At 37.3% G+C, this 26,006-nt stretch overlaps 1 protein-coding gene across 4 annotated transcripts in view; it reads right to left on the bottom strand.

Moving 5' to 3' along the window:
• MPP7 (membrane palmitoylated protein 7) overlaps window positions 1–26,006 on the bottom strand; it is a 150,423-nt gene that overhangs the window by 5,301 nt on the left and 119,116 nt on the right. Inside the window, exons 13-19 of one of the 4 annotated variants that reach the window (XM_027717352.2) lie at window positions 19,385–19,405; window positions 19,273–19,284; window positions 18,154–18,195; window positions 9,960–10,130; window positions 4,034–4,114; window positions 2,125–2,218; window positions 942–1,050 (exon numbers count right to left, since the gene is read on the bottom strand). In XM_027717352.2, coding sequence (XP_027573153.2) covers window positions 942–1,050; window positions 2,125–2,218; window positions 4,034–4,114; window positions 9,960–10,130; window positions 18,154–18,195; window positions 19,273–19,284; window positions 19,385–19,405 — 530 coding nt within the window. The remainder of the gene's footprint in view (window positions 1–941; window positions 1,051–2,124; window positions 2,219–4,033; window positions 4,115–9,959; window positions 10,131–18,153; window positions 18,196–19,272; window positions 19,285–19,384; window positions 19,406–26,006) is intronic. The other 3 variants (XM_027717356.2, XM_039380633.1, XM_027717358.2) reach the window with 3 other exon arrangements.

Here is a 26,006-nt window from a genome sequence, read left to right as displayed (position 1 = left end):
GGCAGTGTATGGACAGCCAAAAGCTTTCTGTCCTCTCCACACTGCCAGGGTCCACAGGAAAATCCTATGTTGGAGAGTGGGGTGCCAGAATGGTTCACAAGCTTGGGTCCCCAAGAGAATTTCGTGCTTTGCTGGAAAACTGGGCTGGGTGGGACAAGCAATGGTCTCACAGAGCAGGAGCCTCTGCCCAGCTCCCCTCCTCCCCTGACACAGGGTATGGCTTCCCTGGCCATTCCTCTGCCAGTGCAGCCCTGCCCTGCTCCTCAGGCACAGCCCTGCATCTGAAATTGCCCCAGAAACTGTGCACAGGTCATACACTGGACACCCTTGGAGAAGAAATGCTCTGGTTGGGTTTAAACAAACTAGTTCAGCTCCTGGAAGAACTGTGGTTTTTAGGAGCAAAAAAATTCCCAGTGGAGCTGTTCAGTGGGGTTAAAAGACAAGATCAGTGCAAAAAAAAAGGGTTTAGAGAGGAATGTTCTTAACAATTATCCAGCCAACATCATATTTAGTGCATTCCTTGACTCATGTCCACCCTGCATGGAAACCCTTGTCATGAACAGTCTGGTGAAACATGTGAGAGAAAATTGCTGGACTGGGTGATACCTCAAAGCTGTTCCAAAATTAAAGTATCAGAGAGAACCTTTAGCCCAAACTAACAGAGAGATGAATGGAAATATAGGAGCATTCTGTAATTAAATCTTTGGTATTATGCTGCAGGCTTTCAATTCACTTATTTACTAGCTGTATAATGGCCAATTTGTATTTAGGTTTCCTTCCTCTCCTTTCAGAGAACCTTGCTGTGATAAAGGTACCCAGTAAGCCCACTCAACAGTCATTCCGTGTGGGATAAAATACACCTTTTTAGAAATAATTTTTTTCCTGGAATCCCAATATGCAATGTGGGGGAGTGCAAGAGTACTGATGACATGCTTACTTACATGAGGCTGCACATCCAACAAACAAACTTTGTTTTTAGCTAGAACTGATCGAACAGAGTCTAAACTTGTACCATAGTAGTTGTTCTTATACTCGCCATACTCGATAAACCTGTGGCAGAAGATGAAAACAACTGGAATCATTTCCATTTTGTGCAGAAAAAAGCTTACCAGTTTGGTTTATAAGATTTAATTCGGGAGCAAAAATATTGTACTTTACATGAGGGTTTTACCATGTTTTATAAAGGAAATGCTGTCAAGTACTTCAGCATGTCAATTTTAAGAAATCTTCTACTTTACCGCTTTCAAATCAGTAACACCTGCTTGTATTACAGCTAAAGAGAAAAAAGTACTGTAGTCCAACAGCCCACTAATGTTTTCCATCACCTCTTTTTCTGAACTAATGCAATGCAATAAAACAGTGGATAAGCTAAACAATAGAAACTACTGAAATTTCATTGCACACTACAGAATATCCAAATTCTCTGTCTCAGAAGAGGAGGAGGAGTGACGACGGTGCTAATGGAACCAAGGCGGCTGGTTATTTGCTATAAAAGTACAGGCGCTATTTGCCAGAGAAGCAAAGCACAGTTTGAAGTTTCAATAAAACCCACAGCCTTGTGTCTAATACACTTTTGCCCTCTGAAACACTAGGGCAGAATTTCAAGCTGCAGCATTTTACAGGCTGCTGGAGAGCACGATGCTACCGTTGTCTTAATTTTAGTTTGCTTCCTAGAAGGTGTACAGGCAGGGGCTTCACTGTAGATCTCTAAATTCAAAAGCAGAGGAAGTGCCTGGCCTGAAAGAGAGCAGAACTATGCAAACATTGACTCAGGCATGTCTGCAGCACTTCCATGGCCCTTCATCCTAGAGCTGCAATGCTTTATTGCTATCACAGAAGATGCTCTATTAAAAGAGTGCTCCCTGATCCTAAGAACCTACAATTTCAGTGTCTTGAGGAGATGAGGTACTGAAACTACTTGGAAGCTTAGAAACAGTTGTGTTTGCTGCTTTTTTTTTGCTCTGTGTTTTTTGCCAGCTGCTTATATAACAAAATGTAATTTTAACACATCTTCAAATCACTGCAACTTATATCCACTTTATTATCTAAAATAACAACCAGCCCCATTCTATAATAAAGCCATTGTTTTAACTGCAGTTCTAGTTAAAAATCTCTTCAACATACTTGTTATTCTGTACGTCTGTCTCAAACAAGTGCTTGGAAATGAAAATGTATTCGACACCATCACTTTCTTGGCTTCTCCTTGGACGAGTAGTGTCTGCAGTTTCATTAGATGAAAAAAAAAAAGGAAAATATGCACAAAACAATATAATGCAAACCAGTTCAGAAAACACTGAAAAGCACAAACTCTTTGTGCAATACTAAGTGTAGCACTTCCTTCACTTCTGAAGGATGTAAGGCTGCCCTGGAGCTGGTAGTTGGCACACAAGAACATGACAGGATTGTGTTTTAAAAGTGTGCAGGAAAAGCAGGAAAAAAACTACTGGACAAGTATCAGGTTATCATTTTTTATTAACTATTGGAAAAATCCAATAAAATGAGGACAGCTGAATAATAAAAGGAGCAGCAGTCCATAACAATTACCCCAGCCTTGCCTCTTGTTAAACTTATTAGCATATGAGACCATAAAGGGAAACAAAGCTCACCAACCTGATTTATAAAATGTTATGTTCATTAACAACACTTGCAGCTCTGCTATGTGAAGCATAATAATAAAAACCCGGGGTGTGAACTTTATGTTTTAGTGCTTTTCTTTTTCTGGTGATCAAAATTGTATCCTGTTTTCTTTCAGTAGCCTTGTACTATTTGCACTTCTGACTTTCCCCCAAGTACTAGGTATAAGGGGTTTGCCTATAAATGAAACTCACTTGTGGGGGTTGCCACTTATGATTAATGAACTCATTCAGAAGTCCTATTTAATACAAGCCGTATGTTACAGCATTTGTATTGTCCATCACATATGAACATACACAACCTGCTTGCAGCAACACAGTCTTAAATGCCATTTGATAGCACACTCTTCTCAGGCTGACACAATGAGGAACACTTCCAAGGCAGGAACCCCAGTTCTCCCTCCAAGTCCTAACTTACTGAATTTCAGGGAGAGGGATTTCTTTACGTGTTTGCTTTAAATCATAACCACAAATTTGGAAGAGAAAAGAGAGAAGGCAGCTTGATGAATACTGGCAATTTTTAGAGAAATATTTTTGGGCAAATGATTGCATATGCTTCAATGTGTTAAATATTTTGGGAACATCTGGGTTTTTTTGCTGTTGTTGTCTTCAATACCCAGCTGAAGCAAATATGTGCAAATGAAATGACTTGCCAAACCAAATGCATTTGTTTTTCTACCTTGCAAATTCATTCATATATATACTTTACGGCATACCTGCACTTGCAAAAAACCTGTGACAGTATCTACAAATTTGGACTCATATTTTTGAAGGATCCCTATAGGAGGTACAAGTAGGAAGTAAACCAAGAAATGGAAGTCCAGAACTGCTGAGTTCTCCATATTAAAGAAAACCCAATAAAGTATTGTAAAGTTAACACAGCACAATGTTATTCAATTTTATAAAAATCACACTATGTGGTCAGATAGGGGGAAAGAGGAAAAAGAATCACCAAATCGACTTTACTAAAGCTAATCAAAGGGATTTAATTAATTTATTCATAGATTAAACTGTTTATCATCAGTCTTCGTTTTTCAGCCTAATGGAGAAAGGCCATTTTGCTGAATGCAAGCACTGGTAACAGAGTGTATTTCACTGCTTTACAGCCAAATCCAGGGTGTTCTTCAGCTGAGTTTCATTTACTAAACCTTACTGACATCAATCACATTAAACTTGTACTGAAAGTGTACTGCTATGCCTCTGAGCCAAAATATCTGATCAGTGTAATTAATGCTATTTAATACAGAACTGCAGCAGCACTTTTAAAAATTAGAAAAGTAATTTGAATGCCAAGCATGCATTTAGGGACCCAAATTTGAAAGTGCCTTAAAGGTAATGCAATAATAAAGGCTAGTAATGCAAGTATATCATTAGGAGAATAGAAGTGCATTTTTACTTACGTGGCACTGTTACCCCGTAGTGCTGGGTGTCACTGATCAGCAATTTCCGTTTAAGTTCATTCAGTCCAACCCCTACAGGACCTGGAAGAAAAATAATCGTCCTGTTTCCCAACAGACAGTTCTCTCTTGTCTTCAGTACTCTCCAAGGTAAGACTACATAGCATATAGCTATGACATATACTGCCTTTTAATCAGCCATTTGGAAATGCCCATGGTTTTTTAGCCTCTCCTATAATATACAGCGCTGACAAATTTCAGGGGATGTAGTTGGCAGTTACTCTGCTCTGACTTTATTAATGAAGAAAAATCAGTGAAAAAACAAGTTTCCAGCAAAGCTAACTTTCTTTTCTACAGAAACTACCCTCAGTATGGACCCATCTCCATCCTCAGCCCTACTACAGACCCCTGCATCCTAACCTGCAGCTTTCCAGAACAAGAACTGGTTTGGCTGTTCGTTTTGCCAGAATATTCCCAACTTGCAGACTAGAGGACCCCAGCTGGCGTGTGCAAAGTGCCCCCAAAGCCTTTGCAATCTGTGTGTCAGCATGGCCTCACTCCCCCCAGCTGCTGCATCCCTTGCCTACCTGCACCAGATGCCCCTGGGGACAATTGCTTCCAACTTCTCCTCATGCCCTGGAAGCACTGCTCCTTCCAGCCTCTGCTGCAGGCAGAAACACCGCCTGACTCCTGGCTGGCTGTAGCTGTCACCATCCACCTTTTGATTGTATGAAGGTGGCATTGCAGAGGCAGAGGAAGGAAGGAGAGCATTTGCCAGGTCACAACCCATTTGGGATGTTTGGGTTTCTTTCTTTGTTGTTGATTTTCTTTTAAACTGTGCTTGTCTCCTGCCTGCTGTCTGAACTGTTCCAAAGCAAATGTTTCCTTCTTCACGCAACTGCCAAAGAGAGACCACTCCTGGAAAGAGGATGGCAGGACAAAACAAAGACTGCATGGAAATTTTTTGACCTGTCTCCTCCACCTCCTCTTGAATAGTGCTGTACTAGAAGCTACTGAGCAGACCTTCCTTTTGGCTTTCATGTTGTCCCTAACTAGTAGCTCTTTGCCAGTGGTGACCGATGTTTGTGAGGTCTCAAAGGCTCCACAGGCACTTGGTGTGGGCCTCCAGGGGCCCTTCATGTAGGGCTCCAGCCTGCCTGTCCCCTTTTGTGGCAGGGCCACGGTGCTCTGTGTGAAGGGAGCTCAGCTCTGCATGCTTTTATGTTTCTGACAGTGCAGCAGCTAGCTCTGTTTCTACAGAGCCAGGTCAACAGCAGAACACAGAGGAGAGTCACTGGAACCACATCCCAAGTAATGCAAGGATATTACATGTGGTTTTAAAGAAAATTCTTGTGCACCTAGTAAAAGTGACACATTTATGCATGGAGTGGTTCTTCACAAAGACATTTTAGACACTGGAAATACAAACCCTAATAAACATATCAATGAAGTAGTGTTGTATTGGCTAATTAATAGTCAGAGTCCGAAAACAGACTGATGCTTCAGTACCTTCAGATGCCTATTTGTAAAAATGGCCTATTTGTAAAAATGGCATCAAACCCTGTCTGAAATTAGAAACATATAATGATGAAAAGCTAGTGCTTGCTACTGTGCAGCTACCCCCAGACTATTGTCTCTCTGTAAAGTCTTAGGGTTTCTGCATTTAAAATTTCTATGTGTTTTCATCAGTTAAATGCACAACTACATTTCAAATTCCATTTCTGACCTTCCTGTAAATTAATCTATTGGTATGTATAAATATTTACTTAATACGGTGTACAGCAGCCTCTACTGGTGCATGTCTGCAGAGGACATCAATGTGTTATGCAGATAATAGCATTACTTTTGTTATTATTTATTAAAAAATTCCCTTATTAAGTAGTTCAGTTATTTAAGGCAAATATGGATTTTTATAGGAAAAGTAATTAAAACTCTTAATATATCCTAGCAAAGTAGAACAAAACAAGTGGAATTCAATTTAAAAAAATATTACTGTATTGCTTTCAAGCAAAAAATCTTTTCCATCAAATCTACACAAATATTACTTCATCAGCTGACGTTCTGTCAAATCAACAATATGCTTTTAGCTCTATTTATTATAAAGAATCCAGGCTTCACTTCCTGCAACGGATGCTTTGGAAACTTAAATCAGTTTCCAGACCACAAGCTCACTACTGCTCTATCTCCAAATTACCATTTAAAAATCACCTTTAAATTGAACTACTGAAAGGTGTAGATTCTTCTTTTTCAGTGCTGTCTTCACAGATTTCTCATAATACTGGAGGCTGATTCCTGCTTAGCAAAGACATCCGTTATGCGGATTTTTACATCTCCCAAGTGAGAGTTCTCTTCTGAGTATTCTTTTCATTTTGATGTAGCAGAGAAAGATGCCAGTTTCTCATAGTTATGAATCTGAACACAATTTGAACTCAAAAAGAGAATGAAGTGGCAGGATTGAAAAGGACAATCCAGATTCTTATAGTCAAATGTCAGGCATGTGGAATCCATGACTGTAGTGTAGTTTTGGTTTACTATAAATCACCCCAGGCAGCAATATTTACAGCTTTGGTGACAGATTCAGAGATACTTTGTTTACTTTTTTAAAGGAAGGCTTATATTGTTTGCTGTTGCATGTTGAGTCATGCAAGCTAAGTAATGGTCGAATCCTGCAAGTGGACTGTAGTGCCCATCTCACTTTATTGAGGGACATTTTCAGAATTAAACCACCAATCATTAAAACTTGCACTAGATTTTGTACCACTCAGACACGTCTGAAGAAAACTGAAAAAGCTGTTTGATCTTCACCCATAGATACATAATGAGCTCCTAGAAGTCTGTTTGAGAGAAAAGAAAAAGAAAGTGGTCTTTCAGAGAAGATTTTGGGAGTGAGGTGACAATATCACTGCTGGGATCATAAGGACCCTGCAGGAAATATGCCTTGAGAGAGGTTCTGTGGCTCAATCCTAGTACACTATAATGCAGTGACTGTGCATGCTTGTCCAACTGCAGCTCAATGAGATATGTGGTAGGAAAGGAGAACCTCCTTATTTTGCTTCAGTGCATTCTAACTAGCAGTGGGAGTGTACTTCAAGATCTGCTGTTCTCTGAAGTAGGATCAGTGAGTTCATACCGGCATTCTCGTGGGCAAGGCTAGGCACTAGCTTACATCCTAGCTATTCATTCACGAGCCTTGCTGACCTTTGGCCAGGAAGGCTGAATGCAGACAGCAATTCTAGGTCTCTTTCTCAACTGTCCAGTTAGTTCACTGCAAGCAGCATGGCCGTGGTAGGCCATTCTCCTGCACTACTGCTGTAGATCAGTTATGACTCTGCAAGCCACTCTGCAAGAAGACAATAGGTGGCATAATATTGAATAATTTTGATTTTAGCAGACTCATCACATTCATAACAACTAAAAGCACAGCAGAAGTGTCCGTATCATTACTGCTTCAGATGGTATTATTTTAGCCCCAAGGATATGCAGGGCTTTATTCATGAACTTACATTAACAGACAAGGTAAAATCTTGACAAACTAGTACATTGAGCTGAACCTGAGTATAGCATATATCACACTACAGGGCACTAAAAATTACTGTGTGTGCAATTCATGTTCTTCAAATTAGACTAGACAAATTCAAAATGAAGCAAAATTTTTGTTTCAAAGTTGTCAAAAGCACTCCCCTTAAAAAAGGGTAAACCAAAATCTAAAAACCCCCTTTTAAACAATAAATTATACATTCAGACCTAGCATAACACAACAGACATTTAGTGCCCCCACCAATTACAGCTATAAATTAATTATCTGTCCCTTTGTTTCCTGGTACTACTATCCAAATTATATTTGATGGATTATATTGAATGCTGCTACTGGCACACAGAAAGCTTTTTAAATAGGTTCGCTTTTACTATACCTGTATTGCTTAGCTCTGCTAGTTTTTCCACATTTTGCCCAAGACATTTTTATGGTATTGGCCAGACTAAAGCTGCTCTTAATACCCAGAGAAAAACATTAGAATTACTGAAGTCTGCAATAAATTTCTGAATTGCTTTTGTTACTGAAAAAGCACACTTTCTTCATTTGATTTATTACAACAAAAATCAAACGGAATCTCTAAGCATTCCTTAGATCAGACATATGCAATTTGTTATAAGAAGTCTACTTATCACACTTTTGCACTACACTCTGTTGATGTAACTGTAAAATCAACTCAACTATGTTATTACTTGTTGTATATAGCCCACAATCTCACAGTGATCACACTAGTAGGTGGCTGATTTTTAGTGCTGGAGAGTGACAAAATTGTTTATTAAAAACTAAATTTAATGTTCCCTTGGATATGAACAATACAAAAACATAGGAACTCAACAGTTCCTAGCAGTCTCGAATAGAGGGTCATATTTCTCTTCTCTGATGCTTTCAGAATGGAGGAAACTTTACTAATGAAGCATCAGCCTGTGTACTACTGCCCAAAGAAACAATTAACAATGAGACATTACTCACTGGTACTCTGACTGTTACCTTTGAAAATCTTAAGATAATGTAATTTCTCTCTTTTTAGGAGGCTGAAGCAATGCATTCTGATTAGATAATAAATGCTGTGAGGAAGATATGGCAGTGACAGATTACAGAAGAATGGAAAGCTGACTAAGGATGACGTGTTGAGTCTCGTGCAGTGATGCTTACATTCCTTCTTGGCCTAGAGAGGTCTACCTTGCATCCACCTTTCTTACTACTGGTCTATTTACTTATTCTAACACAATAAGTGGTTATGTTTCTTTCCATTTTTATTGTCAGAATAACAATACCTCAGGTATTTATCTTGTTCTTTTTTTCCCCATAGATACATTGATTGATCTCTAAGAGCATAACACCAACCTAATTCTTTTGGGTTTTAGTACAGCTTGACTGGTGCATTCAGACTAGTAACCATGGTAACTGTATTTTAATGTCATCTCCCTTTGGTGTAGCACAATCTCCTAAAGCATCCTTATGTGCATGTTGGGACATCCTGTCTAGAAAGGTGGACTACTAGACAAGTGAAAAAGTGGATCATGTTCAAATGGAAGGGGTTATTGGTGTGTACTCTACTACTCATTACAAGAGGGGTTCCTTGGGTGTCTACCCTGGGACATACTCTGTTTCATATCTGTACCAAGGTCAGAATGGGCCCTTAGAAAGTTTCCGATACCAGGATGGGTGATGCAAATTTCTTGCTCCAGGGCAGGGCTTCCATTCAGATGTACCTTGATATGCTACAGGCGTGGGCTGGCAGAACTTTGTGAGATTTAATGAGGACAAATACACAGTCCTGCAGTACAGGCTGGGGACTGACTGGCTGGATGACAATGACTTGGGGGTCCAGGTGTGCAGCAAGCTCACTGGTGGCAATGAAGGCCAACAGGAGACTGGGCTGTATCAGCAAGAGCCAAGTCTGCAGATAGAGGGAAATGATTCTTCCCCTTTACTCAGCACTTGTTAGATCCCATGAGGAATACTCTGTCCACAGTGAGCCCTGCACTACAACCTTGTTGATAAACTGGATCAAAGAAATCAGAGGGCCTCCAAGATGGTCAGGAGCTGAAGCACATAACGTGAAAGAGAGGTTGAGGGAATTGGGCTTGTCTAGCTTGGAAAAGAGATGTCTTACGGGGACCCACCAGCACCCTTCTAATACCCTCTGAAAAGATGGAGGCCACCTCTTTACTGAGGTGTGAGGTGGGAAGACAAGAGAAGACATGATGGGAAGGCAGGTTCCCAAAGTTGTTGCCACCAACTAATTGCTCCGAATTTAGTGTTAATCCTGTTGAGTGGGAGGTTGGACCAGGCGACCTCCTGAGATCCCTTCCCATGTAAATGACCCTGTGGTAAGTATTGCGCCAGTTGTCAGCCCTCTGTTTTACCAGGTCAAAAATAAAGAAAACAACTTACCAACCAAAACGACAAGTCTGTATTTGTCATTAGGTTGTCGTCTGTATTTTGCAACTTCTTCATAGGTTGGGATATCTGCTGTATCGTACTGATCACTCTTCTTGCACTCATACATAGACTTGTTTGTTTTTTTATCTTTTCTGCTAAGACGAAAGCTTCTTCTAAAACCAGCTGCAACAAGAACAAGGTTTTTTCGAAGTAAGAAAATAAGTCTTCTCAAAACATTTGAAAACAGTCTCTTCCAAACATTCAAGGACTGGAGCATGGAATAAAAAATATATTATATGTTTAATATGCCAGGTTATTAGAATAACATTTCCCATGTTTTTAAACTATATAGGGTACCTATTTAAACTGTAAAATTAAAATTACCAATAAAAGTATAACTGTAAAATATAATTGCAATAACTTGTAAACGTATTTAGATAATTTAGATTATTTGAGTATCTTGTAAAATAGTATATATACACAAGAAAATTCAAGCAATCTAGATTCATACTACACATAATGCAAGTCTATTAAGTCACTATGGCACACAGACATCAAATAAAATATATAGTAGAAGCACATCTGGTGGTTGAAAGGGTTAATGAGAATTAACTCCTTGAACAATTCTGCTGTCCTTAGTTCCATGCTGATAGTATATAAAAAAGTGCACAAAACATTTCCTAAATATGTTTATAAGTAAACCCTAACACTCTTAGTCAAATTCCAAAACACTAGGAACATCTTAGACAATACAGTACTCATATTATGAAATTAAAAGTTAATATTGCTATTAAATCTGCATTTACAAGGCATCACCATCTTTTACACTATATGTTAAAAACTAACTTACTCTCTGTTAATGATTAGCTTAGATTTTTCAAATAAATCCTTTACATTGCATTACATTACATTTTACTAGTATCTCTATGGCACCATTTTTGTTCCAGAAGGAACTAGAGGAACGACTGTAAAGGACTGCAGAGCTGATTTCCCTACCTGGCAGGAATGGATTAAAACACAAACTATACTTTAAATAGTGAGAAAGTTTGTTTTGTTTCCCAGAACATTTCATAGTAAACACGTGTTTGGTGACCCCAGATTTTCAGCAACATGTTTTCACAAACTTGTAATAACACTTATGTTTAGGTGTTTGAGAAGTAATCATATTATGATTTCTTCTTCAAAGGTAGTATTTGGCAAGTTAAAGACTCAATTTTGCAAATATTTAGAACCAGATCTGAAGAGAAATGCTACAAGGCTTAGTCACAGGCTTATCATTTCTCACACAGTTCCACTCAGCATAAATTGTCATAGAACCTGGATTACAGAGGATGTTAACCAAGTTATTTAACTGATGTGAGCCCCTATACCTACGGAATCTTCAACACATGCATACACACAAAAAGTGAAGAAAAATTTCTTTGAGAATACCATGATGTCAATCCATTCATATTCAAAATATAACAATATATATAAGTAAAATGCAAACTGATGAAAATTCCGTCCACGGAAAGGGCTGATGGCATTTTTAAGAGGTACGGTATGGTCTAGACTAAGTAGGAGATGGGCTGGCATAGAAAAGGGATCAAAATATGAGATATAAAAATGTAATGAAATAAACTGAGTTATGTTATTATTCAAAGAACACAAACACTGAAGTAACTGTAGTCAGATTTAGAAATGCCCTGTTGGAGAGTTTACACACCCATAATAGGGCCTGGGAGATCTTGCCTGCCCTAGAGTGAAGTCCATCATAACACAAGGATGTTCTCTTGCTCATTACTATACCTAACTTCATAGACAGTTATATAAAGAAAGATTAAAAGTAACTTTAGCAATACAGACACATGAAGTGAGTTATAAGTTTCCCGAGGCCTCATCTAAAATGCTCCAGATTAAAAAAAAAAAAAAAAATTATTCTGGGTTTTTTGTTGTGGTTCCCCCCCCCCCCCCCCGCCTTTTTTTTTTTCTGTATAATCACTTTATGGAGAAACAAAAAAAAAAAAGGAGAAAAATACAGAATAACTCCTCACCACTGACTGCTAAATGGCTAACAAAATAAAGAGCTTTGTCACAAAACCCAGACTCCGCATATCTGGAAAAGGTAAAAAGTAAGATCAAATGAAGATAAATCAATGTGTCGGCCTTACAAATACCAAGAGTTCTGTGCCCCTGAGCAGCTTTCTCAAATGCCATTACCAACAGCTTCTCAACCTCTGCTTACATGTTGAACTTTGCAATCTTTAGCAAAAATATTTTTTCTGCAAAATTTTCATATCAATTAAATCCCCGCTGTTAGGTTTTAGTAAGGCCATTTGTAACTTGTTCCTCTTTTCTCCATCCAATTTATTCAGATTTCATCACCAAACAGCCAGGTGGTCAGTTATTTAAGAATTTTCATTCCTTTCGTTCCTTCAGAAAGGAGAAAATCTTTCAGTGCTGTCTTCAGGCTGATCTTTCCCTTGTCACTTTTACAGGCTGCAGAGAAAGCATCACAAAGACTCAGGTGACATCATTCCCGTGGATAACATGGGCTTCCTTGAATAAAACATTTGATATTTCAGTGACTGAACTTATTGTTCTAATGAAAATAGTAATATTGTCCCGTATATTAAGAAGGTTCAACAACAAGTTCAACTAGGACTTAGACATTACAGAAGAGCTATTATATTAATTAAAAAGAACAAACGTGAGACAGAGATAACAAAGTAGATGTCCAGTATGGATGACTTCTCTGTAGTGTGCTGCTGAAGATGCTCTGTAAAACTATTGACTATTAAAAACCTGTGATTGTGAAACTGATTGTTTCACCACTTTATGACTATTGCCAATTTGAAAGTTGTTTTTAACTGTTCCTCAAAGCCCATCTAATCAGCCCCATACAGAAACCCAAGAAAGCTTGCTTTTAAGGAGCATTCAAAAACAAGGAAAATGTACAATTTGGAGAGAAAGGGTGAGACAGTTTCAAATACATCCAACACTTTTATGATACCGCTGCACCATTCCTGGAAACATGATTCTTCCTCTCTCACAGCTGCCATTATATGTCCTCTCATATGTGGTTTAACTTTACTGTGACCTTCAGAAGCTATTCTGTAAAGAACTGTTAATAAATATTTTCTACTGAATGTGTGCATTTATAATTGCATTCTATGCTGGGCAACTATGATGGCACAAAAATATTAAGTTGAACTGAAACAATATTGTATTTGCAAGAATAAAAGCATTTATGAAAAGGCAAAAAATATTCTGATAATGTTTGCATATTTTACAGTTCAGAAAAGATGAAAAATAAACTTCATATATTTAAATGAACAACAGAGCATCATTAAAAATATAGTGAAAATTACTACAGGAAACCAAAACCAATACTGATATGCAATAGAAAAAATAATATTTCTATAAAATGATTTATCTTAAAAGTAAATTTCTATAGAGAACAAAAGGAAAAAGCATTTCTTGCCCAGAACATTTGATAATATAAGCATTGACAAATATGGAAGGAGCTGCAGGCTACACTGTCTGAGGAATATGGATATCAGCAGAGATTAACCTTAGCTGCCAAGTATGCAGACTATAAAATAAAAGGGGAAAATTCTGTCACTAAAGCGACAGAGTATTCTGAAAATGGAGAAGCTCACACCAGCTCACTGGTTACAGCTACATGACTAGAACCTTACTGAACATGCAAAGCCCTAAACTACTGCTGGAATGTAACAGATTTGGTGAAATAAGAGCAGCCTCTGGAAGGAAAATATTAAGAACAAATGTTCTCAAACTACTCTTCAAAACTTGTAACACTTCTCAACATAAAATAAAAATCAAAAATCATTACTAATAAACTTCATTAAGGCCCAACAACAATCCAAGAGAAACCATGTAGATCTCTAAGAATGAAATAAAAAAACTCTAGCAGAAAAGTGTGATTATTCTTTTAACCACTAACAGCATACATTTGGTCATCTTAAAACAACATCCTTACACTTACATGGAGAAATCCACTTGGGCCTCACATGGAAAACCAAACTGAAAACAGGCAATGTGTGAACCTGTTTCCCTTACAGTATTTTAAAACAATGCTGATGTAAAACACAGTGGTTATTTATATTTAATTACATAATTCTGAAGAAGTAGATTGCAACTATGTTGTGCAAATTTAAATCCAAATATATTCATCAAAGTAGAAAGGTAATTTCTCAATGTCAGAGAAATTACACTAACAGGAAATACCATAATATAAATTCACCTATGGTTCATAAATTCACAAGTAAAGTTCCAGAATGCTATAAAGCACACATGCTTTTGTTAATTTTCATTCATTAAAGTGCTTCAGTACATGTTGAAATTACATCTATTCTTCACTGAATTTAATCTTACATAATTTAGAGCAAACAAATGCTATTTAATTGTAAATGCATTTATGAGCACCTTTTGTATTCATATTACTTACAAATGTAAGTTTGGTACTATGGTCATTATCTAGGTTTGTATGAACACAGTATTTTTACTAGATATTTCTGGATTTTTTTTCCCCCCAAATATTGGGATTTTTTTATACTGGCTCGTATACTGAGTATTTCTATTGTTACACAGGAACTGCACAAACACAGAGCAGACTTCTTACTCTGTTTGCTTCTGGACTGATTCCCAGCTTGCACATTTAGACAGGGTTAATAAAAATTTAGATTATGTCTGGAGTTTTAAGGCGAAATTGAGAATAGTAAACAGATGATATTCATCTATATTTACTGTATGTTCATAAAGGTTCAAGTAATGTAACTAGAATTTAAGCTTGGCAAAGACAAACTCCTAACATTCTCCCCAGCAATTCCTCAGGAAATTACAGCAGAAACATACGATACTATACTGTGACTTAAATATTAGAATTTGGTGAAAAATCATTAAATTTATCCTAGTCCCTTTAGAGGAGAGGGTTCAAATTCAAAGCAGCATAACCTCGGACATAACAGATCTGGACTCCAAATGGTAAAGACATTTTGCTTTCTGAACATTGTCTCTTTTACTCTTCATGACCACCTCGTATGTGCCTAAAGCACACATGCTTGCTGAGAAGGTCCTATCTTCACAGAATAACCTGGTTCACAGACTGAAATGCCAGAGCCATCCATCTCTCTCTCTATATCTCATCTCTCTCTCTCTCTCTCTCTCTCTCATCTCTCTCTCTCTCTCTCCTCTATCTCTATCTCATCTCTATCTCTATCTCTATAATCTCTATATCTATATCTATATATCTCTATCTCTATAATCTCTATATCTATATATCTACCTATCTATATCTATATACAGAACCCTGAACCCCTAACGAGCCACAAGATCAACTGAAAATTCAATAATTGATACTAGAATTATTGCAGCTCACTTGATTTGATTACATACTATCAAGAGCAGCATGAAACATGACTCAGTTATTCTGGCTTTTAGGAAGCTACTGATTTTAGAATTTTGAGATATGAATGATTTACCATACTTAGCTTACCTCACACTAACCATCCAAGGTCAACTCCCTCATCAGTGATTCAATCTACCTTGCTCTTGTAACTGGTTACAACAAATAGACAGTTTCTCAGATGTCACTAAAACACCCTGAACTTGTGGTTCTGATTCAAGCCCTTCAGCGACACTGTTTAAGGTTTTGTTTTCAGTGTAGTATGTTTAATCAAGGCTTTATGTTGCAATAATGATGAGATTTGCCTAGAAATTGTTAGTTTCTTAGTAATCCAGGAGTGCTGTAAGTGCCTATCATGTTTCAAGAGCATACACGTTCAGAAACATTCAGGTGGACATTCCCAATAAGTTGTTTTCAAGAATTGTATTTGTTTTTCCACTCTCCCAAAAAGCAACAGGCAGAGGAAAAATATATCTTTGAAGGCCTCCACTACCCTTGGGATTGAAGGAATATATTCTCAGATTAGTGGAAAAGAAAGAGGCCTTCCTAAGCAGGAAGATGGACTGCAGCAGTTAGATATGGTATTGGTTCCTGTTACCTAACAGAAAGTTTGCAAAGTGTCTTTGCCTAGGACGCCTTTACCTTATAGACTATCCAAGTTTTAAACCTTGCACAGCACATAAGTAAGAGTTCTATGTCCTCTCTGCAGCTGGTCAGCAAGTTTTTTCATATTATTGCACTTCCAGCAGTGGAATTTGTCCAGCCCAGAAAGTTATTCCACAGCAGTTTGTTCTTTAAGAAAATACAACTGAAAAATTAAGAGAAAAGCAACTCTAAATATGTCTGGATAGGATTGGGCTCCTAATGATTTGTGAAATAAGACGACAATGGAGTGCATGAGACAGTTTGAATTACAAATCACTGTGTCCTGTTACCATATGGAAAAGAATGGTAACATCAACTGTCAAAAGCCTACCTGCCTGATCTTAAGATACAATAATTTTTAATCAACAATTCTTAGTGAAGAGCTCCAAGGAACCTCTGATTTCTAAACTAAATAACTACTTTTTCACAACCAGTGAATATATTTGTGTCCTTACCCCAAAACTGGTCATAACATTAGTTTTCATGTCTTCTAACTCTCCGACATCTCACTTCCAACAGCACATACTCAGCATGAGAAGGCCGAAGGTACCATCCCTGGACTGATGGCAGCACATCATGATATGAAAGCTCTCAAGAGAGGAATCACTGCCGGAACTGTACAGCAATTCTCCAATACTTTCTGTAAAGTTTTGCCTAAGTGAACTACACCCCATCTTGATTTTTTGTTGTTTGCACGTAGGACAATAGTAGCTTCTTCCTCAAGACACCTCCTTCCTAGATGACTAGGTCTTTTTGGTAACAGTAGACCAAAATGTTTCACTGAAAAAGGCTAGAGCACCATGAAAAGATGGATTCTGTTTTGATACCTTCATTCTCAAATAAAGCAGCAGCCCACTAAGATCTGATTGTAAACTCATGTATGGTCTCATCCTAAGAATTCATGAAATCTGTATTTGCATACAGGAAGAAAAGACAGGAAATGGCTTTCTTGTTTCAAAGAAATGATTTGATAAGGAAAATGCAATTCATTTGCAATCACATTCAAAGTATCATTTTCCAAACATACTCAATATCTCAATACAATTACAATTCAACATTAATTTAGTTGATTAATTAACAAAGGTAAGAAGTTTATTTTCAGCCTGATCAGATAACCACGAGTTCCACAAACACGTGATGAAATTATACCACGCAGGGTTTGTGGAAAGGTTAAAGTTCTTTCAATGATATGGTTTGTATGTGCCTGATGTTTTTTATATACCACATTTAAAACCACTGAAGTGCAATATGAAAACCATCTCTAATTTACACTTCTGGTCTAGGCTGTCTCAGTGAGCCCAGTGGCTTGGATGTACTAAAGTACTTTGACAAGTTTCTTCCCACTCCTCTTGTAGTAGGAGGATGAAAGTCTTGGGAAAAGGGCTGGTTGCCACAAAATCTGCTCCAGCCAGCCTTCAGCTGGCAGGAATTCTGGACAGTTTCAACTAAAATATTTTTACATAGCTTTTAAAATGGCACAAATTAAAAAGCTGAAACATATCATGGAACATTCACCTTTTTAAATGTTACTGTTGTTTGAAATTTGGAATCTTGAAGCTGAAGCCAATGGACTTGTTCCCTTCCTCTTCCCTGCTCCCCGCAATGATACATAGAGCTCAGTTTTAAAACTAAATTTAAGCTATTGAGTTATTATGACATTATATTTTGTAATGTGGAAAATGAACTGATGCCTGCAAATTGCTCTGTAGTCTCACTGAATCCTCCCAAAATGGTTAGATATACATGTACAAAGAAAAAATGTGTAAGCAAAACTTGAATAAAACCTTGAAAGAGTCTTTAAAGAATAACTCAAACTTTTCATGATACAGTAACCTTTTTGTTTTATTAAACACATTGCTTGCTTGAGGTACTTTAAGAGTAAACATTTTCCCCGAATTTAAATATTTATTTTGACTTTAAAATCAAACCAGTATTTTAGTATCCTATGTTTAACCAGATAAAGGCATACACTACATAAACCCTTTATGTCAAATCCAATGAGCCATGTTTAAAACCTTAATATTCATGCATTTTTCATGCAGAGTAAGGACATTTGTATGCAGATTACCCCCAAAAGCAAAGTGGACACAGTAGTTCCAGGGAAAGGAAGCTGAAAGAAAGGAACAAAATTGTCTTTTGTAACCAACTGCTCACCTAGATAGGATCCACTGTTGTGACCAGCACATTCAGCATCTTCTGGACGAAGGGTAAAAGCATACAGAATAAGAGCCAAGAAATAAAGCAGAATAGTTAGAAGCCCAGCAAAAAATACAGAAGAAATTACTTTAAAAATGACAACTGTACAAAGCATAGCATTAAAAAGCCTTCAATAAGCCATTTTCTTAAAAACATAAAACAATATTTATTGTTTTATATTTCAGCTGGAAATATTCTTGGATTTTGCAGCATGCACACTGATCTTTTTACCTTCTCAAGCAAAAGTTGTGATGACAACAAACATTCTAAAAAGGATTCTAACACTGTATTATTCACATTTTATCAGTTAATAGAAAATATGCCACTTGAAAGAAAGCAAAACGATCTGATGTAAATCAAGCTTTTTTGTAAATTATACATTATCAGACTTTAGCTTTAAGTTTTGGCTCACTGGATTAGACAGAAAGGTTTTTGATCAAAAACACATCCTCTCATTTGATATAAAATAGCTATAATGTATATTTTTACATGCCAGAGGCCCTTTGATCAAAAATATGAGCTACAATTTCTAATGCCTTTATAAACAAAAGCCTCTTAAGTAAAAAAAAAACCACGAGAGATCAGCTGCTATTACTTTAACATATGCTGCAAGCACAACAGTAACCAGCTACACTCCTAGGGAAGACAGTAACGATGATACCACATAGACGAGCTTTCTACCATCTCAGAGAAACAGTTTGTCAGAATTAATTAGAAATGCAAGACCTCTCAATGGTCATGTATTTAAATCAGAACCATCTCTTTTCATCCCAGCCCACCCAAGTGTTGCTAATATTATTTAATCATACTACTTTTCTATGCATATCTTGCAGAAGTTCAAGAGAGAGAAAGCAGTTTAAAACAATAGTTCAAATTACTGATTATTACATGAAGCAACCAGGAATATTCTGATATTTTTATCTACTTAAAAAGATGATTCAATGTACTTGGTGGCAATATAAAAGCATTATATGTATAACATCTCTTAGAAACACTGGACTATATTCAATTTAATTCTAAACACATGTTCTCTAAATAAAATTATTGGGCTATGCAGGGAAACTTTTGTACATGTACCTTCAATTTCCTCTGAGAAGCACAAAGGAAAAATAGGAAAGGAAATCATTAAATGGAGTGAAAATATAACTTAAGAAAGAAAAGTTAAATCGAAGAAGAAAAATGCACCTACCACACTCAACCGCTTCCTCATCTTAGAACAGCCAAAAAAACAAAGTATTATTGTTTAATACTTCATAAATAGGAAAAAATTCAGCTATGTAAGCTACTCTCAAATCCTCTTGACAGCACCTATTATATTGAGGCATATACCAACATACCAGTACTGAGTTTAACTTACATGTTTAACTACACTCAGTTAGAAAAGAACCTAAAAAGGCATTGAAATACTATGTGGACTTTAAATTTCCTATATGAGATTCTTCCACTATTCATTTGGAAGCAATGACCTTACCCAGTTGTCATGGTAGATCTCTTGGTATTAAATGCAAAGTTTGTTAATTCTGATTAATCAGTCTCAGTCTAGAATTTCTAAGAATCACTACCATGAACGTGACATCAGTATTTTTCTGCACTTACAGTGACAGCTGGTACTGCCCTCGGAGATGGATTTTGGAGAGGTGTTTTGGTTTTGGCTTTTTTTTTTTAATTTTATTTTGAAAATCTACAATTGTAGCTGGAAACATGCTGAAAGAATTTACATACTCTTGTAATTTTTTTCTCTGACAATATCCTAATATAATAGATCTACTTAAGTCTTTCTGCTTACTTATCTGTTGATATTGAGAGTAGATGTAGTAGTACATATTTGGGGTTTTACAGAAAAGCAAGATAAATATAATGAATTTTTTGTTCACAAATACAGTACATACTAAGGTCTAGATTTATACAGAGATTTTACAATCTACATGTCATTCAAATTTCCTTTAGAATCTGGATAAATATGCCTCAAATGTAAATATTTCAAAGACTTTCCATAACGCTTGTCTTTCCTCAGAATGATGATATGGAAGAGGTCTTCTCATTTCATGTCATGAAATGATAAAAAAGTCTCTTCAGTCATGGCAAAAAAACCCACTGTTTTGTAGAGTCATTTCTTGGTACCTTTTTTCTTGAGGAGTTACACTGTAAAATAGTATTTTGGAAGACTTTGCTGAATCTTATTTAAAGTTTATTTTTACGCTCAAGGTGACCATATGATTTAAGTAGGCTGGGAAGTCCTCTGAGGTGAACACTGCTTGGTTGACCACATCTAGTGCATTAAAAGAGTGACAACAGCTTTGTGACTTGAGAATGAAAGTGTTGGATTCATTTTCCTCTCTTGACTTAAAAGCTCCCCGTTCTTGACAAATGCCCTAAATCTGGATCTAGGGTGGCAGGCTGGCTTTCTAGTACTACTCCCTTCTCCCTCTCTGTGTTGAGAGACCTCTTATGTATCCTGATATGTTCAAGTTTTTCTGTATTTCCATTTCCATGACTTTCAATAGATTGTAACTTATCTCCTGAAAACAAGTCGCTAATACTCAAAACCAGTTCACATAAACAGATTTTAAAAGTCTCCTGAATTGAACACAAAAAACTGGACCAGAAGAAAACTAGATCCATATGTACAGATATACACGTGTACAGAGGGCTGTACAGGTATACACTCACTCAACCCTGCCCACTGCAGACTCAGAGGAGTCCTGCAGGTGTGGTGGATGGTGGAGTTACAGCAGCAGGGCTCAGAACAGCTGAAGGGAACTCAGGCTCCTGAGCTGGCCCCTGCTGGGAAAGGGAATGCTCTTATCCATAAGGGAATGTTAGGATTCCAAAGGGAGCCAGCTGACCGCAGAGAGCAGAAGTCAAAATGTCTACAAGCTGAGGTTTAATGTTGAGATAAAGTGAAGGAGTTCTGAACTTTTTGTATTTTGTTAAAAATCTTCCTTCTTAATAGTGCTCTTGGCTTTCTTGGGCTACTCTCAAGGTTGACAATAACAGTCTGTAATGAAAAGATGTTGGAAAGCAGTGGGTTCTCATAGCTTAATGCAGCTATGAACAGTCATCAGCATGTATCTCCCAGCTTGAACTTTTTACAAGGAACTTTACCAGGGCTACTGTGTGTCCCTAGTAAAGTCAGAGATGATTTGCCAGGAAACTTTGCATTGTGATTCACCACGAACTAATACAGCTCTGTGCACCTGAAGCAGTTTTACACATGCAGCAAGTGTGTGCCCCAAGTTCCAAAGTTTAGAAACGTGAAAAATTTGGACCAATACAGTTTAACTTAATTGAAGGGGGGGTGAGAAAGGAAATAGAGGTCTAGAAGAGACAAATATGAGACTAAAAGAGGTCAAAGACCAAAGAGGAGGAAATCTGATGGGAAGTAGGAAAACAAAAGCAATGACAAAGTGAAAAAAACTCAAAACATAAGGCAACATGGAACAAATAAAACACTGAGAAAAGAAGAAATACAGTCAATTAAATGTATTGTGGTAAGAAGGGAGAGGAAGCTCCAAAGAAAATAGTCATGGAACAGGTTTATGAAACAACAACAAAGCTGTAACAAGACATAAATGGGAAAAAAGAAATAGGAAACACAAGTGCAATGGAAGCTTAGGAAGTAGGTGTTTTTATTCATTTTAGAAAGGTTTCAGCATAGCCAATATGCTAAACTATAACAATGAAAACCAGTATCACACACAATTTTTTGTTTTGGTATGTATTTTAACTGAAATATAATCAAGATTTGGTTTTGGGGGCCTCACCTAAATTATACTACTTATGAAGCTCAAAACCAGGGCCATTTCCAGGAACATTCTCAACTCCTTGGAACAGTCCAGCACCAGATTAAGAGTTTTAGCTTTTGTTGACTTTCTTTCAACAAAATTTCCATCAAGGAATTTTACTTAAATGTTTCTAAGTCTAAAATTAGATCCAGCAGCTCTATTCTAGTTTCTTATCAAAAACGTTACATTATCCCTTAAATTATACTTCACTTTAGTAAGCAAAAGACTGTGATGTAGAATGATCTGCATTACAGTGAATAAACACTCATGATTCTTTAGTGATGAACAGCCCCACATAGCAGTCAACATTTATACTGTTTTGCAGGTTTTTATCTTAAAGAGATTTGTAGATTGAACAATACATGTATGTTCATGCTATAGGAAATTTAAGATGATCTAATTTAATCCTCTCATAAAACCATCAGATAACAGTATCTCTATGAAGACAATTTTGAAAATGAAGAAGGATAGTCTCGCAGTGAAGGACAGAGCAAGAGTTTATGAGATCCATTTCCACTTCTGTCTCATGTGACCTTGACTCAAATGTCATCCAGCTTCAGGCATCCTCAATTTCTCTGTCATAGCAGGAAGTCAATATTTGTAAGGACAGGAGACTTTCTGAACAAAAAAGTTAATGTGCTAATTTAACTCTTCAGGTCTGGTTTATTTTTTTGTTTTCACTCGTAACTACCTGCAGGTGGGCAATCAAGTTTCAAATGTGAACAGATAAAAATACTGAGAAGAAAGGCAGAGTTAAGATTGTGCAGCAACTACAACAAGCAAAAGAGTCCTACTATACATTTATCCTAAATGTTTGGTCTTCAAATACGAGTGGTACAAAGCATTTATTCTTTTAGCCTGTTTAAATTCTTTTGTTGGCAGAACACAATCTTCAATTCACAAGACACTCAACTATGGATAAACTGGGTTACATCTTGTTTGAATGAACACCATTTGGCTGCAGTTAAGTCTTTCCTCTTGCTCATACAATGCCAATCACATATGGTAAATCAAAATTGAAAGTAAAATGGGTTTTAAGCCTTAGAAAAACTATATGATGACGGCTTTGCCACAGTAAGTATTTACATTTAGCCTTAAATATATAAAACAAACGTATTTTCATGGAAAAGACATCTCGGAACAGCTCTGTCGTATATGCTACATACAAATGCATATTTATATTAAACTATATACACAGAGTAAGGATATACATATACACATATGTATGCACTGCACAAGTTAAAAGAAGTTACAGGCTACACTAGTATAAAATATAAAGTTACCAGTAATTTTCATACCAGAGACAACACATACATAACAGAAGAATAAACACAGTAACCGCTGTGAAAGCAAAATTATGCTGAAGGAATATAATGTCTTGGCCAGTTATTGTAGTTTATGACAACTGCAGAATAGTACGTTATTTGGTTGTTATTCAAAGGAATTTTTTTTTCTCAAAAATCCAGATGATCACTTTTGTCTACAAATTAAAGTAAGCTACACATGCAGGAATAACCAAGCCTGTTGGCAATGACTGTTACAGTCAGAGCATGAGTAGTCTTTGTATTCAAGTTAACAAACTGGGAGCTATTAAACAAATGAATTTTTCCCTGTACTGAGTCTCCTGTCGCTCCAACTTAGCCATCATGCAGTGACAGGAGAACCCACAGAGACAACTCTGGCTACAAAGTTGTGTCATCCAAGCTAAGGTGACCTGCTAAATGCAGGAATGCTGTTAAGTATTATTGAGGATTACCAGGTGAGCAGGTTTCTGCAGAGCTGGCATTCAGCAGTGGCTCACAAGCTCAGATGCGCAGAAGCTGATTGCATGCAGGCAGACACACCGACCATACCTCCTTCTGTCCCACAGCTCCCTCACACCTGCTCAGGTGTACTGCACGTCCACCATCTCAGCACCTCGAGGGTCAGTCCTACTCACACAATCCCATGCATCTCCGTTCCTTTACTTTCATTGCATTTTCCCATTTTCTCTTTTACACTTGCTTGTTCTTATAACTTTTTCCCCAGCATAATTTTCCTCACAGTTTTAATGCACAGTGCTGCTTTTTGCTGAAAAGTCATTGCTGTTAAGTATTGGAAAAGAATGCTGAAAATGCTTCAGAGGTTTGTTATCCCTCCATCATTTGTGCATTAACCCTGAGCCTGGGAATTAACATATGAATCTTAGCAGCAGGTCAGAACATCCAACTGCCACTTATCTCATGCTTTTAAAACTTATCAAATACAATTCATCCCTTTTTCCTTTGTTTTTTCTTATTCCTACTTTTTCTGCATCTTCCTCTCAATGTAAAACCATCTCTTGTCAGTGCAGTTTCCTTCCTTACTCCCAGATACCATCAAACTGTGCAACTTCCCCATTTGCAAATGAAAAAGTGTGATTTCACTTACCTTTCAATATGGAGTGTACACTGTTCTGCCCCCTCCTTCAGTGTACACATGTTAACTGTTTTTCACTTTAATGGGTACAATGTGACAATGATTCTGTTTTATCTTTCCAGAAAAGGGCTAAATGCTGGGAGATATATGTGTATTTACAGATAGACACAGCTGACCTGGCTATGAAAGTGAAAATAAGATTTAGCATTTCCATTATAAACTCATCCTTTTAATAACTTAGAACTAGGTTACATTTCTGTGCAAATAACTCTTGCTGTAAAAGTTCTATGGAAAGTATTCTCTCCTTCCTCAGTAAGTGTATGCATATGAGCACCACCAAAAAAGTCCACCTTTATTTTGCTTCCAAATTTATGATACAGAAATATGTGTATGATTAGCAACTCTACACAACATGCACTGCTATGCTGAAAAGAGTAAAAAATTCAAAATAGGAAACAAAAAGAAGGCTTCCCAAAAGTAATCCAATCTTACAGGTTTTGAAACATATTTAATTATCAAAGCAAATCCTGATAGATGTTAATGTTACTTTAAATACAGTTGTTGACTATGTTTCAGAGAGGTCTTTCTCTAGACAAATGCAACAGTCCTTTCTAGTTCCAGAACTGGCTTAAGAAGGGAGGATAAAAAGAAGTTGTAGGACACTTCTCATATGTTATATGATTTTGACTAATTTTTAGATTAATTTTCAAGTATAAAGACACTACTACCCTGGAAGCCCACCTAAGAAACCAGAGCTGATTCACATTTTTTGGGTATCCAAGAAAATAGAATATTTTATCTTGATTCTCCCTATTAAAAATAAAGGTATGTGCCCAGGTTTCCTCCTCGTTACAAAACACGGGAACTGTGTAATGAGTTGACTAAGCAGAGCAGGCCAACATCCACTGCTAAATATCATGTCTCAAGAAAGCTTCCTAGTGCAACTCTCAGTCCTGTCAGGAAAGGGACTTCTATTAGCAGTTCTGTTGAAGTCAACAAGTTTTTGTTGTTTTTGGAAGCCGTAAAACATCAGCTGGTGAATTGCCCTTTCCTTTCAAATTACTAAGGAAATTCAGGTCACTTGATTGGATGGGATCAACTGCAATAGCAAGCAGCCTCTCAACACACAGCTGGTTCAGGATGATCTACAGACATGTTTCCTTACCCAATTGCCCTTCCAAGCCCTGGAGAACCCTATACAAGCTGAAGGCCTGCAGTACAGGACTAAAAAAGAATCTGATGAAATCAAGCATCACCAATTTCCCACCTTTGCATACAGGGAAATAATCATTGGGCCATATGGCACGTTACAGAAAAGGGCTAAAAAAACCCATCTGACCCAGCAGGCCTTTCCAATGTTACCTTCCTTACATGTTTGCAATACTGGCAGAATGCTGTTTGTTCAGCTGAGCAATGCACAATTTTGCAGCATCTCCCAGTTTTGGCAAGGTGACTGCAAGTACAGACACGGCCTCCACATCTCACAGCTTCACTGCTGCGCTTGGTAACATCGAAAGCTGACCAACTTTAGAAAGAGCACAAAGGCGCGGAGTTTCCCGGCTTACGTGCAATCTTCCTGAAAATCCAAGCAAGTGGAAGGTTTTCCTCAGAGCAACTCGAGCAACATCC

This window comes from Pipra filicauda, unplaced genomic scaffold (genome assembly GCF_003945595.2).
Source record: "Pipra filicauda isolate LSUMZ 115617 unplaced genomic scaffold, ASM394559v2 scaffold1_size10287979_pilon, whole genome shotgun sequence".
Lineage (NCBI taxonomy): Eukaryota > Metazoa > Chordata > Aves > Passeriformes > Pipridae > Pipra > Pipra filicauda.
This window is presented reverse-complemented; position numbering and strand designations above follow the sequence as displayed.